This window comes from Ammospiza caudacuta, chromosome 5 (assembly GCF_027887145.1).
Source record: "Ammospiza caudacuta isolate bAmmCau1 chromosome 5, bAmmCau1.pri, whole genome shotgun sequence".
NCBI classification, from domain to species: domain Eukaryota; kingdom Metazoa; phylum Chordata; class Aves; order Passeriformes; family Passerellidae; genus Ammospiza; species Ammospiza caudacuta.
Genome location: NC_080597.1, coordinates 15,400,706 through 15,416,226, shown reverse-complemented (window position 1 = coordinate 15,416,226; position 15,521 = coordinate 15,400,706). Strand labels below are relative to the sequence as shown.

Here is a 15,521-nt window from a genome sequence, read left to right as displayed (position 1 = left end):
TTAATTTATAGATTTTGATTCGACTCAGCAAACTTTGTGTTCAGAATAAAAAATGTCGGAATCAACAGCAGCGTTTACTGAAAAATATGGGCGCCCACTTGGTGGTCTTGGACCTTCTGCAGATCCCCTATGAAAAGGTTATTTTCCTAATTTTAGTGGTAGAGAACACAAACTCAAGGAAGGGGAAGGCCTCAACAGGCCCAAGAATCAATGGAAATATTTTTTAAAATCTGAATTGTCAGCTGTGGTACAAACATGAAATTATGATGTCATTTTCTACCTTCAGAATAGTGAGTTTGGGCTCAGTTTAAATACAGCTGTCTGCACAGTTTTATTTAACATTTAATATTTACTGCCTTGGGTACATAGATGTCACAGTGCTGTCATTCCTGTACCCATTCCTGAAGTAGGCAAACCCTCAGACCAAAAGTTTTCACACATCAAATCTGAAATAACTTCTTTGTTTTTATGGTGGACATCTCTAACCTAGTTCCACATGTTTGGTTTGGGGTTTTTTTTGTTTTTGTTTTTCACAAGATATAGTTATTTGGTACTGATTTGATGGAATTAAGCATACAAATTAATGAACTAAATAGGCTTTGAAAGAGCGCATCTTTCTAGATCTTCTAGGAATCACTGAGAGGAGGTAAAACCTTTGCTGGGCTGTGTTTTCCTGCATGTTATATTACAGACACTGGTTCAGCTGTCATCAGTAAAACAGTGCTTGTCCATACAGGTGGTTCATCAAATCATACTTAGGAATCTACATGAGAGGAATATAAAATGGGGATGAAATTAGAGATGTTTGTGTGGGAGTATGTCTATGAACACATGCACACATACATCTGTTTCTGGATGTAGTTATAGAAAAACCAAATGTTTGCCAAAGCTTAAAACTAATGCAGAGCTACATTTTTGGTTTGTTTTGCTTTATTTTAAATCAAGCACATTAGCAATTTTTAAAACTAGGAAATTATAGCCACACAAGAAGAAATCGTACTTTGATTTTATGCTCCTACCTGTGATTCCCTATGGTTTGATTCAGAGTAAGGTACAGCTACTAATTGACTCCAAAGGAAACTGCTTTCGTTACTTTTGCCAGAGGGAGAATTCCTGCCCTATAAAGGCTCAGGAGAATTTCTTTATTCCTGGCTGAATTGATGTTGTGTGGTTTTAACAAGTATGTTTAGGTATAACCAGCTGATTTTGTTTGTCCTTACTTCCTGCAGAGTGATGAAAAGATGAATGAAGTTATGAATCTAGCCCACACTTTCCTTCAGAATTTCTGCCGAGGAAATCCTCAGAATCAAGTTCTCCTCCACAAAAATCTCAACTTGTTCTTAACTCCAGGGGTAAGTATTTAATTTGAAATAGAATATGATAATTGGAATTAAATTTGGGTTTGCTGAAACATTCCAGTGCTAAATAAATAATTTCACTAAATTATGCCTCCCCTCCCCTCTCCTCTCTCATTTCCCTTAATGTTGCTTTTTATGTTATTGGCTTTAATCTTGCCATTTTAAAAGTGGAAAACAAAAACCAAGGAACCTGTGGGGTTTACTGGAAGGATCTGTGAATATGTGTCACATCCTTGTCTTGAACTTGACTCTGATTTTATTCATCCTGACTCACTCACTGATGGACTGTAAAGTCAAGGTAGAAGATACTGTGACTGCTATCATAAACCTTGTGTAATAACAGAATCAGACTCACACATTTTTGTTGATGATTCTCTCCTTTGATTCAACTAATATAAAGTCTGACCTTCTATTAAATCATTGTCTTTACAATACACCTTTTTGTCACAATCCCTTTGTATCTATTTGTGTGTGTGTGTGTTTACAGACATATTCATATAAAATGACACTTGCTCAGTGATGAGCAAAACATGCTTTTATTAGAAGGAATTGTGAGTATGAGGATTGCAGACCCTGGCCTGTGCACTTTAGGAACATTTGTTCCATTGTTTTTTATTTATTCTCCTTTGTGACATTAGTGAGCAGCTCTGAGCTGACCCCAGTGGGAACCAGAGCCTGGATTCCGTCACATCCAACGCTGACACTTAACTTGTGTGCAAAGTGTGGAGCCAGCTTGCACTTGTATTGCTGTTCTTTTGAAGCTGATTTCCTGATCATCCCTCCCAGTTACTGTGCTTTTGTGCACATTGTGGAGCAATGGATGTGGATTACTATCAGATACACTAAACAGACACGTATACTTCAGGAGCACACCTGACCCTCAGGAGCCTTTAGTCCAAAGGACCAACCTAGAACAAAAGCCCCAAGAATGCACAAAGTTTGGGTGCTGTGTCCTCAGCAGAATGCCTTCTTGCTCCAGATCTGTTCCTCCTGTTCCATGCTGCTCATGGATACACAGCCCTAGGCTTGTTTTGGAGTTAGTGTAGAAAGAGACATTATTCTTTGAAACCATCAGGCTGAATGTGCAGGGATTTACCTGCTGGAAATGCCTCCTGTGTGAGCCCCAGAGAGAGCCAGAGCAGCTCATCATCTCATCTGGTGGCCTCATTGCAAAGTTTGATGGTGAGTGGGGCCAAGGTGGTCTCAGGTGTCTCATATTCCAAAGCCCCTGCAGAGTGCTCTAGCAGTGTAGTGTGTGTGTGTTTGTGTGTTCACCTTCCACATGGACACAGGTTTGGTTTATGCCAATTTTAGGACTGTTTGTACTCATAGGGAAGTGTGGAGAAATCCCCTCAAAACTGAAAGCTGGACCCTGATATCACTGAAAAGGATTTCTCCAGTTTCCCTTTAGCAGTGAGCCTTCCTCTAGGTGAGAATCCCGTGCCTCTCTCAGTCTCAAAGCAGATCTGCTGTGCTCATGAGGCTGTTTTTGATCTGTTCAGCTCCTGGAAGCTGAGACCATGAGGCACATCTTCATGAATAATTACCTCCTGTGCAACGAGATCAGCGAGAGGGTGGTGCAGCACTTTGTGCACTGCATCGAGACCCACGGCCGGCACGTGGAGTACCTGCGATTCCTGCAGACCATCGTGAAAGCAGATGGCAAATACGTGAAGAAGTGCCAGGACATGGTAATGACAGAGGTAAGCAAAGGCTTCACATGTTAATCACTTGAGTATTTTGAGGCTGTTTTTCCTGCTCTTGATACCAATGAGATATAATGGCATCCTCGCTTTAGAATTTTAAGCAGCGTCACAAATAATGAATATTTTAGCAGACGTTTTCGGGAGTTTGATCTAATTTTGTAAGGCCATCTGTATAACTACTAGAAAGAAAACATGAGTGTTAGCATGGTGATACAGAGATGTCTATTTGTAGATGATGTAGCATGGAAATCTGAGAGTTACATAAACCTTCATTTTCCTGTAATGTAATTTAGGATCACTTTTACCCACTCTTGGGGCATGAGTTTGCCATACAAGAGGCTCTTACCTCTATGGATTTGTCTAAATAGTGTTGTAGACCTTTTTTTTTACAGATAGCAGTTCTAAATCCTAGTTTCTGCTTTTTTTGTTTTATTTTATTTCATAGCATTTCTGTGAGGGTCAGTAGAGCTGCTTTAGCTTTAACTAGCTGGATCCGGTAAATTCAACCAAGTGGTTTGTGGAAAAATCTTTATGCCAATAAATTTCCTAGGAAAATACGTAATTGACTTTCTCTGCAATTAGGATTTGATATATTGTGAGCATGATAAATGAAGTCTTCAACTTGCAGACACTTGTGCATTTAACTGTAATTTTGTTAACAGTTCCTTGAGATCAGTGAGTGGGTAAAGTTGAATATGGTGAAAAGTCATGGTTGGATTAGAGTCCAAGGAACATTTTTATTTGCTTTACAAAGTGCTTTTTTTTTTGGCTTGGTTTGGTTTTTTTAAGAGGCATCTTCACAAAGAAATCAGAGATAAGCTTTAGTTTTTTGTGGTATGAACAAAACGAAATCCCACTGAAATTTAATTCCACAACAACAAGAGGAAAAACTTCTAATTAAGAAAATAAAACTCCTGCCTACATCGATAACCTTTAATGAAATTCACCTCAACCTTTTCAATTTGACTGAAGTATTTTAACATGCAATATCAATTACAAGCCTTTGATTTACATAATTCAAACACTTCTTGTGCCTTTGTGGTTTTAGATTTTTCTGCTTCCACCAAAAGCTCTTGCAGAGATTTTTTTTATCATCAAACAAAATTTTCAGATTTTTCTCAATTTCAGTATATTTTGCTATTGACCTGTAGCAGCGCAAAGATAAACTGTCATTTTACATTTTTGAGCTGACTCCATGACAAAAGTAGAAATGAATTTGGATACAGCATTCACATCATAAGTCCTGCAGGAATTTCCTGGGGGGAGGAAGCAACCCTGTTTTGATGAAATAGGGTAAGATAATGATCTGTTTTTCAAAAAGTAGGAAATTACAGGTAAGTAATTATGACTTCTTAGAATAGGATGCTAATTGTGAAACTTGAATGGTACTTGAGTGGCAATCCACTCTCAAGGGAACAAATGGTTGGAACTTGCCACCGAGTTGGGACAGTTTCTCTGTAGACAACTGAGATGTACTTTGTGACCTTAAACAAGTGCTGTAGCTTTTCCTGTGCCTCCAGATGGAGCACATAAACAATTTACCACAAGACAAGATAGAATATGACTGTACAGCTTGCCTCAGCTCCTCCTGTGTTTTCTTTCACCCACAGGAAGTACATTGTAGCTTATTCCCGTTTACTGCGAGTGAGGGATAATCTTCATATTTACATGTTCTAGAAAGTGCATGCAGATGAAGGAGCACCATGGCAAGAGAATACTGTCATAAAATCTATTGGACTCCCCAATCTGGCTGATTCCCTTGTTCTCATCTCCTTGGTCTCCATGTCTGCAATGATGTTTACCAATGTGAAAGGTTCCTTGGGGCACTTTTTCTCATTACAAGCAGGCTTTGAGGTTCCTGGAAGAACCCTGCCTGTCAGTGCAAACACTATTACAGAGGGAAAACAGAATTTACTTTGGGCCAGATCAATGTGGCAGCAGAGTTTTCTATTACCTGTAGTATTCTGGAGTAATATTTTGCTCAGTATCATCAGCTGCTCCAATACTGGACAGCCTTCATTATATTACCATAGAATTCTAAACTTGCTGAAAATACACTTTAATAGCAGAAAATGTTGCTGGGTTGTTTTGTCCTAAGCTCTCATCCCTTTAAATTATTTTTTTTCTGTACTGTGGATTGTCTAGAAAATGTCTGAAAAGTCATGGGTATAGAAATACTGTAGAAACCCAAAGATAAATGAGAAATAGGAATTGCAGGAGAGACTGAATTCACAATTCGCTCCAGCCAAATGTCACAGTAAAAATAAGCAAGAAACCAGGAAAGCACAAACAGAAATGCTGTGAATTCAAAATTTGAAGTGTTGAAACCCTGGAAAGTGTAATGAAATGTTTCTTGACTTTTCATTCTGGGAGACTAATTTTAATTCCTGTTCTTGTTGCTTTCCCATTTCTCAGCAGCCCCAGCAACCTTTATGACTACCCTTGAATTGAATAAGCTGGGATTTCATGTCACATATGGACTGGAATAGGTGAAGTGTCTAACTCACAAAATAAGTGTGATTTTTGAGCTGCCAGGGTGTGTTCTGTACTAGGAGGGGTTTGTGGGAGCTTATTTCACCCACACTGAGAGTGGATTGTGCTTCAAAGGACAGTGATGGAGACAGGATTCCAAACAGGGGTAGAGCAGAGCTCTTCAGTGAGATGTGCTGAGATGGGGCTGCCGCATCCAGCTCCGCTCTGGTTCCTCCTGAGATGAGCAGAGCCCCTGTAGCAGAATCAAACATTTATCACATACACCAGTTTTCTGCTAAATGAAAGTGCTGGCATGACACTGACAAAGTCATGACCCACCTGCCAAATTTGCACAGGATGGGAAGAATCTCCTTTGTTTCCATTACTGAGCAAGGATGGGGAAAAGCTGGGTTCAATTCTGCCTCACACAGGCTTTTTGTGTGAGGCAGCGTGGAAGATTTAATCTCACTGCACCTCAAGTGCTCATCTATGAAACAGGGATAATAAGGCATCCTGGCCTTCTAGCAGGAGGTGAAGATAATTAATTAACTTCACACAAACATTGACATGGTAAGAATAATAAGGATGGCATGCTGTCTTAGGTAAAGACAGAGCTACACAGAAGTTAAACCTCAAATTCACCTTGCATTAGTGCATACCTTGGTGAGTTATTCCAGATTTGCACTTATGTTGATAAGAGCGCAAGTTTGCCTTGGGTATTGTTTTGACATGTTCATTTGGCAAACCACGTCAGAGTAAATTTTGTTTTGTTGTTTGGGTTTTATCTAGAGAATCTTCGCTACTTAGAGATAAAATAAGAAATTAAGAAAATCATAGAATCATTTAGGTTGGAGTAGACCTTTAAAATCATTGAGTCCAAAACGATTGCAGTGCAGGGTGCTCAGAACCTTGTGCTCTCTTCCTCAGCTGATAAACGGCGGTGAAGATGTGCTGATATTCTACAACGACAGAGCATCCTTCCCAGTGCTGCTGCAGATGATGTGTTCGGAGCGAGACCGAGCCGACGAGAGCGGCCCCTTGGCCTATCACATCACTCTGGTGGAGCTGCTGGCCGCCTGCACCGAGGGCAAGAACGTGTACACAGAGATCAAGTGCAATTCACTGCTGCCCCTGGATGATATTGTCAGGGTAGTGACCCATGATGACTGCATTCCTGAGGTAAGATCCCTCGTGGCAGGAGCAAGCAGACTTAGCATTTTTAGAAAGCAGACAATGTTTTGTTGTTATAATGCACTGACAAGTTGAATATTTGCACAGGGAATGGGCTGGAAATGGGTGGTGCTTCTTAAGGTGAATAAGTGAGAAAGGATAGACAGTATTTATTCCACAGAACATTCCTTGTCCTTAATGCATTGTTTGTCAGCTTTTCAGACACCTTCTTTTGGGTTTGTCCAGCCACTGTCAGAGTTTAATACACTCTTAACTTGTGGCCGAAACTCTGAAGACCCAGCTGAATGTAGAATTAAGCCAATGTTTTGCCATTGCCTGAATTTCTTGGAAATTATAGATAAAATTCTGTCCATGCTGAAGTCAGTGGGAATTTGGGTGAAGTCTAATTTTATTCAACTCAATTGCAGTCCAGCAAATATTTTTATTCACTGCAGATGAAAGCACAGTTTTGCATGTTTCATGCTAAAGTAGGGCTGTGATATTATCTGGTGGGAAAATGGGGCTCAAGCAACAGAAATAGGGCCTGCAGGAGTTAAAACTCCCTCTATGCCATGAGAATTGCCCTTGTGATCAAATGATCTTATTGCTAAAAAGAAATATGTTTGCTTTGCCCAAAAGTTCCCCTTAAGATTAATTTGAACAGATGGTAATTAGAAAAAAAATCCCAAACAAAAGAAACCTAAAGGTCTGATCTGAATTTTCTCTTTACTGCATTAAACATATGGAACTATCTCATCTCCCTTGACCGTGCTAAGAAATTTTCAGTGCATTTGCATATGTTTATATTTAATCTATACATTTTTGGGCACTGGGTATCCATTTTTATGCTGTGCACATGCAGACTTGTCATGCCAGAGAGGAGTCCTGGCATGTCCTCCTCCTAAGCCTTGTGCTGCCATTGCTGCAGTCCCAGTGCCCCACAACCTTTCTCTGCCATTTAGATCCCAAATGCAGCAAGTGCTGCATTAGGATTGTGGAAATACAGGGACTTCAGTCCCAGCTCTGCAAAAGACTTCTTATTTTATACTTGGCAAGCCTGTCACAAGGCTTCAACATACCACAGTCAACTGGCAAGTGTGGAGTGTCCTGCATTCTGACAGCCTCTGGCTTTGGAGCCAGGCCTTGCTGGTCAGTTATCAGTTATCAGTTAAATACCAGAATCATTACTGGTTTGTCTTCTAGGGGTTTTGTCATTAGAGTAAGGTTTGCAAAACCTTTTCATCTTTCTTCCCGTGGTCTTTCAGTAAACACATTAAGGCATGTGTTGCCCAGCTTCTCTCTAAATCTTCAGAACCAAACATGTGCATTATTATGATTATGAATATTTGTTAGTACTGGAAGGTTCATCTTTATTGTTCAGTATTTTGCAGATAGAAAACATTACATAAATTGTTTTTACTGTTCCATTTCATAGTGATTTTGTTTTTGCTGTTCCTGTAGGTGAAAATTGCCTATGTTAATTTTGTTAACCACTGTTACGTGGACACTGAAGTGGAAATGAAAGAAATCTATGCCAGTAACCATATCTGGAAACTTTTTGAGAACTTCCTTGTTGATATGGCAAGGGTAAGCTTCACCAGGTGTTAAATATTACAGATTGGTCATGGGTGACAACTGAACTGGCAGTAACGGGGTTTTTTTTGGTGAACTTTTATTTTGTTAACTATTTTTATTCAAAGTTGACAATAGGATAAGTGTGGTTAGTTGGTTTGTTTGTTTAACAAACAGTCAATTCTATGATCTTTATCATTATTTAACCTGCTAATTACTAGCAGCCTTCTCTTTCTAAAAGGGCATCTTGGAATCTGTGCCTTTCTCTTTTCTTACAAAGAAATAAACTGGGGGTGTGTACTGTGTACATGGTTGAGAGCCTGTATACATCTTTGGGAAGGTGCATTACATGTCATTAGGGTGGTGACTAAAAAAATCCCACATCTGTAATATCTTCCTTTATTCTGTTGTTATAGTGAGGATCAGGGATCAGGATCTTCTCTGGCTCATGTTCCTTCTTTAATCTCTATTTTTGTCTTTCATTCTCCTGTCACTGCATTCTCCCTGCCAGTGTGAAAGGCAGGTGTAGAGCTATGGTCCCTCAGAATACTAATTCAAATATAAATTACAGCTGCAAGAGGAAAGGGCACAGTCAGTACCACAGGCCTGCCATTCCTGTGGTCCTCACTGAGCCTCATGGTGTCAGTACTTGTTGAATTAAAATTTAAGTTGAATTAAGCTTTGTTCCCAGGGATTTTGAAGGCAGAAAACAAGAGCAATCTTATGACTTCCACAGGGATTAAATACAGTAGTAGAGCCATGAGGGGATGCTAGTGTGATGTAATGATTATAGCCTGCACTACACATCCTTTTCTAGGAGGTTAATGCTTCTTGTAATTATAAATAATTACAATATTAATGACAAACAATGGTGTTGCTCTCTCTGCTCAAGAAGTAGAACCATGGGTTTTGGGGTTTTTCCCAGTCCATGGTCCATTACATTTTATAATACTTAAGTTCTCACTCCTTGCATTCTTCATTTCATTGAAATGAAGAGAAAAGGTAAAGAATCTCAGTTTGGTCCTGCTGAAAATGACCCCAAAGTAATAGTATGCCACAAAATAATTCCCGTGAGACCTATTAGGAGAAAATACAATGATTTTTGGCTAAAATAAGAAAGAAAACAAAGACTTATGCTGTACAATAGTTACTGGGACCTGTTCATTTTTTTTTCTGTGAAACAGAAACCTTATCTATGGTTTATATGGTTGGGTTTTTTCTTTTGTGGGGTTTTTTTTTCCCTTTCCTTTCTTTTGGGGTGTGTGTGTGTTTTGTTTTCGTTTTATTTTGGTGTATTTTTTTTTACCTTTTATTTTTCCATGGAAGCAGGTTTGGGCAGGGATGTTTGTGCTCTCTTTTTATGGTGGGAGCTGTTTTCAGCAGTAATTAGTCCTCTACAAACCCTCTTTTCTTGCTGCTTTGTCTCTGTGGTTGTGTTACACAGTGAAAGCCCTCCTGGGCAAAAACAACCTGGGTTGAAAATTAAGATGAGAAACATCCTTGGAGGAGCATTCTGACTTTTAACCTTACTGGTTTTATCTCAAGAAGTATTTTCTTCTATTTAATTCCCTTTCTGGGTTGCCCTTTCCTGACATGTCCTGACCCTGACTTTCCAAACAGAGTCTCCCTCCTCCCTAGCCCTTGAACGTGGCCAATTTTCTCTGCCCCTGGGCTAGAAGCAGGCAAGTAGAGAGAGGGCTCTGTCCAGGTTTCCTCTCATGAGCCTGGAGACAAACTGCACTGTGCTAAATGCTGGGGGCTTGTCCTGATGCTGGTGACCACTGAGCTTGTTTTCACACACCTCTCTCCTGAGAGAAGTTAGACCCCAGGTCTTCAGAGGTGAAGAGGGGAAATGCTGCATTTTGTGCGCGGGTGCTGTTGGCAAAATGCAGGTTTATTCTGCTCTCCTGTAAGTGTGTCAGAAGTGCTCTGGCCTGTCCTGCTCTTCAGCCATGCACAGCTGTATTTTCCAGGTTATGGAGTGTATTTGTTCAGATTTGGTGCTCTGGGGCCCCAACAGAGCCCAAGTGTTATAAATACATCAGCGTTCTGTAGCTATCAGGACAGTTAGAATGCTGTCAGCCTCATGAAAGATGTTACAATAGCTTTCAAAGCATTTAGAAAAAGAGCCCTTTGATCCTCTGTGTTCCAGTGAGCTAAAAGGGATGCTTTTGCATGGGGGAAGGGGAAATGCTTTTCTTTTAGCTGCTACAAATGCCTGTCAGTGGGTGAGGTTGTGAGCTTTGAGTCTGTTATTGGAGAGCACCAAGGTGAAAGACGGAGAGTGTTATCCTCAGGTTGGATTCCTTCTGTTTCAGATATATGTATTAAAAAAAAAAAAAAAGTAACTGATTTTTAAAATCTGTTTCTGGATTGAGGAAGGAAATATTTAGTCCCCAGCTGTCATTTTCCTTTCAACAACATGATACATTGCAAAGCAGCCACGAGGCGGATCCGTGTATAAACTGGGTTTGCCAAAAGCTGTCGTGCTTTCAAAGGCACCCTGCTTCTACAGCTTCTGCCAACCTACTTTCTGCTGGGTGTGACTTACAGCCTTGTGCTGAGCAAAGTGGGTGCTGCTGAAGGAAAGGCATCCCTTTCCTGTGTGTGGCCCAGCCTGTGTAAGTGAGCAGCTGTAGTCTGAGCAGGATTAAAGACAAGAGCCGAGGATCTGACAGCTGTAAAGTCATCCTGGCTTTCTCTGCAGAATTTTTGAAGTATTAGTTATGTGAGTTTTGGTCCCAAAGCCTCTTAAGGGGTTTTTAAACACTGCTTTCTCAATCCTCATCTCCATTTCATGCATTTCAGGTTTTTGTTTTTTTCTTCCACGGAGGAAGATCTGTCAGTCCCCAAAGGGCAGAGGGATAAGAACAAATGAGAGGATTTCCAAATTCCTTCTGTGCTGGGAATTTTTCAGACCAGTGTTTGAGCAGAGGGGCATTCCCACATATAGCTCTGCTTTTCAGGCAGCTGAAGGGGAAAGCTTGAAAGTGTTCTGGAATTTAGTTTTGGTGATTTCTGCATTCACTGTGCCAGCACTGGACAGCTTCCTGTCTTCCTATTGGGATTGCAAATGCTGAGCTCAGAGCTACTGGCTCCAGCCAAAATTGGCATGCAGATTAATTAAAAGCAAAAGAACTTCCAGAGATTTTTCGTTCTATGATCTCTTTTTAAAAAAAAATTAAACAAATTTTGATTATTAACTGAATCATTTACCTGCAGAAGGACTGGGGGTGGTGGTGGTGTCACACTTTTCCCAAAGCAGAAGGGCTGATAAGTTTGCTGTTTCATTTTAGCCACTGTTGCTTCTCTGACCAAAATCTTTCCTGGGGTGATAAAAAAATGCACTCGGTGGAGGCATGACTGATTTATCTGACACATTTTAGATAAGTAGACAAGCAAACTCCTCAAGATGCCTCATTTGTCTAGGTCTGAAGTTATCTTTGGTTATTCCTCTGCCTGCTGCATGACAATGTTTGTGTGCTAGACCCAAGGTGCTTCTGTGTTCCCCTGAGCTCTAGCACACCCTGAACACAGGTGCTTTTGGATGTCATGTCAGTCCACTTCCTTAAAACATTCCTGGTGAAATTGCTGTCTTGAAATGAGAGTGGCAGTGTGTAATTAGAGAGAATCTTTGCCCTGTGTGAGATTCAGGTGCTGTGGATTATCTCTCTGATTCTGTCACCAGCTTTTCCCTTAAGCAATTCAATCAGCTTCTCTGGACTCCCCATCCTCGAAGAGATGTAATGGTAAGTGTGTGCCACTCAGGTTTGGGGTTATGTATTAAATGCACACATGGCAATGACTCCTATCCCTGGAATTTTTGTATGCAAAATAAATTCTGCTTTTGCATAGATTCACTAGAACATCACAGTCATCTCTGGCTTGTGTAGGTGAAAGAGAAAACAACTCTGCCTTCATTTCTTGTTAAACATGACTACAGCTGCTTATTCAAAGGCTGTTGAAGAGGTAGTATGACTACAGTCTGTACTACTTATTTGTCCAGTCTTGTCTTTCTCATTGTTTTTGGCTCTCTGTAGACTCCTTTCAGTATTGTGTACACTGACACATGCAAAGTCAACATGACTCTGTATAGATGTTCAAAAGTGTTGAAGAGAAATAAAGGAAATACTGAAGGATGTAATCCACACCAGTAATTTTTCCCTTTCTTTAAGTGTGACATCTTTACGCAGCAACAAACTTTAAGTGTTGTACCAAAGGGAGTCTTCAGAACCTTTTGTACAAATCTTCCCACTTCCTCCACCATTCAATCATCCTTCTGTGCTCCAGAGCTGTCCTGGTATCATCCATTTCCTTCTTTCATTGTTTTAGCTTGGCTTCTGTATTTTCCCCATGTGGCTTCCCAAAGAAATGCTGCCTCTCTTCCAGTACCATCCTAAAGCCTGTTGCTATTGAGTGTGCTGTTTCCCTTCCTTCCCTCCTTTTAAACATTTTTCTTGCAAATGAGCTTCACCTTTTCCACCCAGTTGTGGTGATTAATTTTTGAGAGAAGCTAAATGTTGTATGAAATCTTTCTAACCTGAGTTGTTTATGTCTCATCTGTCTCTGAAGCATCTTCCAACCAGCCCTGCAATGGGAGGAAAGGTCCATTTTCTTCTTGAATCTGTCTAAATGTGTAAGTGGCATGCAGTGTGCTGATTTAGGGGCATCTTTTCTTCATGGTGTGGGAAAGAAAAGGCAGGCAGCCAGAAAGAACTAGTTCAGAAAAAAAGGGTGGACCTCCAAGAAGAAAGATAAGCTATGATAAATCCAGCTTCAACTCTAATATAGTTCTCTCTGATAGATACTATATGAAAATGTTTTGTTTTTACTATAAGAAGAAATATCAGATGTGTTGTAATAAATACAAAATAACAAAGCTTGCTTATTGGGGAGAGAACTAAATCTCATTGTTTCCTCCTCCTTCCCTGCAGGTTTGTAACACAACCACGGATCGTAAACACGCAGACACGTCTCTGGAGAAATATGTCACTGAGCCTGTCATGAGCATTGTGAGTGGCTTCTTCAATTCACCATTTTCAGACAACAGCACCAGCCTCCAGGTAAGGAGAAGAGACACAGACAAATCAGCTATTCAGAACATTAATGAGATACCTTCTGCTACCTGCATAGGAATGCTGTCTCTTTTCATCCTCCTTTGATTTCTCTGTCCCTTCTCACACCACAGACTACCAGCTTAATCCCTCTTTAAAACACTTTATTCTTCATTTTAGTCACTTGCACCTTGAACCAGTAGACAGCTCAATGTGCTCAGAGTTAGTTCTGCCTCTTGTGAATTCATTGGACGGGATATCCTTGTAGAAAAATCTTTGTGTGAGAGAGATGCTGTGTCCTGTGACAGAAGGGACACACGCCTGAGAATGGGAAAAACTCCTCTGTCCTTGTGGTGTGTACAGTATTTGCTTGATATCAGAAGCAATCTAAGGAAAAATTGCATGATTTGGCCTTTTTAGAGGTGCAGCATTGATTTCTGCTCCTGCCAGACCTAAAGATCAAAGAGAATTTAATGGAGCCATAACTTGAGTCTACAAGCTAAAATCCCCTTGGTTTACTTTGTGTCAAACCCTAGGGCAGCTGTGAGGAGATCCTTAAGGGTAAAATTCTGTGTTTGTTTTTGTTTTCAGACACACCAGCCTGTTTTTATTCAGCTGCTGCAGTCTGCTTTCAGAATTTACAACTGTACCTGGCCAAACCCAACACAGAAAGCCTCAGTGGAGTCCTGTATCAAGACTTTGGCTGAAGTGGGTAGGTTCAGGTTTTACTTTGATTATTGCTCTTTGTGTTTAAAGATCAGACTTGAAGTTTAACAGGTTTTACTTTGACTCTACCATCCTGAAGCTGTGTCAGCAGTGATTTCAGAAATTCCACTTTCTGAGGCTAAATTCTTCCTTCTTTTATAATCCATTCAAACCCGCCCCATCAAATAGGGTTGTTAGGGTGAAACTGGTAGGGCAGAGGGATGAGCCTGCTAAGTGAGTGCTGATTGAGCTTTCTGCCATCAATTTTAATTTGATGGTTGAAACTCTTGATGATTTTAACTTTTTAATATCAAGCAAGTTATGGTATTAAATCACAACGTAAGCAAGGGCATCCCTGTTAAAATAATTTTTTTAAAACTTCTTATCCTACATTAGAAAAAAGTTCTTCACCAGAACATAGCTAAGACTGGCAAAAGTTAATTAGGTTAAATTTCTATAAATATGATTTTAAAATCTTCTGCCATTCTATTCTGACAGAATAAAGGATTATTCAATGTAGTTTCCAAAAGTCAGTGGTGATGGTTGCTTGTAGAATAAGTTTCTGCTCACTGGGAATGAAAGCTGAGTAGAGGCAGATACATAGAAACTGGCTAAATTCTATTGTTGATACATTTATTAAAAAGTATTAATAAATAATGATAAAACAATATGAGAGGGTCCCAGAGCCACCTGCAGCACTGTAACAACAACAGCACTGTTACAGAAGTATCATTTAGCATTTTAGCCAAAACATCTCATTAACTTTCCATGTGAATGTGAATAAGCAGTTACCTAAAAATTTAGCAACCTTCAATTGTTTTATTTGCTGTGCAAATGATTTAATTAGGGATCCATCTGGCAAACAAACTTTGGAAGTTAAAGACATTTTATTTCCTTTATGCTGTAACTACTACAGTCTCACATAAAGCTCCAACTCTACAAATTCTTGTTTGTGTGTTTAACACTTATCCCCTTGCTCTTCTCTGGCATTTCTGGAAACAGTCATCAATAAATTACTTCCTTTGGGAGTCTGGGGAGTGGGGGAGAAATAGGGCAGGTGAGAGTAGGTTTGAGACCAACCATGCTCTCTGTGTGCTTGTAGACAGCTCAATGTCTTCATTTCTGTAGAGCTGCATCTAAAATAAAATTCCAGCTCAGAGAGGTCGTTGTGTTATCTCATCAAGATGAGGCTGTTTGGAGGCATCTGAGCGTGGGTTTATTTCCATTTGGCTACGTGCCCACAGCACACAGCTGATTCTAGCCTGAAAAATTCCCAGCAAATTCCAGCAATGCAGAGCTCTGCTGATTGCTGGATGAGTCAGGTCAGGCTCTCACTGGGCTTTCTCTTCTCCCAAGGAGCATGTGCTAGGACAAGAACAAAAGTTCTCAGGTTGCACCAGGGGAGGTTTAGGTTTGGTGTTAGGAAAATTTTCTTCACAGAAAGGGTTGTCAAGCACTGGAACAGGCTGCCCTGGAAAGTGGTT

General features: G+C 40.2%; 1 protein-coding gene across 1 annotated transcript in view; it reads left to right on the top strand.

Annotated features, from left to right (window-relative positions):
- Positions 1-15,521, top strand: part of ITPR2 (inositol 1,4,5-trisphosphate receptor type 2) — a 241,630-nt gene that overhangs the window by 103,982 nt on the left and 122,127 nt on the right. Inside the window, exons 28-34 of the mRNA XM_058805787.1 lie at positions 12-137; positions 1,230-1,352; positions 2,861-3,061; positions 6,464-6,715; positions 8,168-8,293; positions 13,213-13,341; positions 13,924-14,044. Coding sequence (XP_058661770.1) covers positions 12-137; positions 1,230-1,352; positions 2,861-3,061; positions 6,464-6,715; positions 8,168-8,293; positions 13,213-13,341; positions 13,924-14,044 — 1,078 coding nt within the window. The remainder of the gene's footprint in view (positions 1-11; positions 138-1,229; positions 1,353-2,860; positions 3,062-6,463; positions 6,716-8,167; positions 8,294-13,212; positions 13,342-13,923; positions 14,045-15,521) is intronic.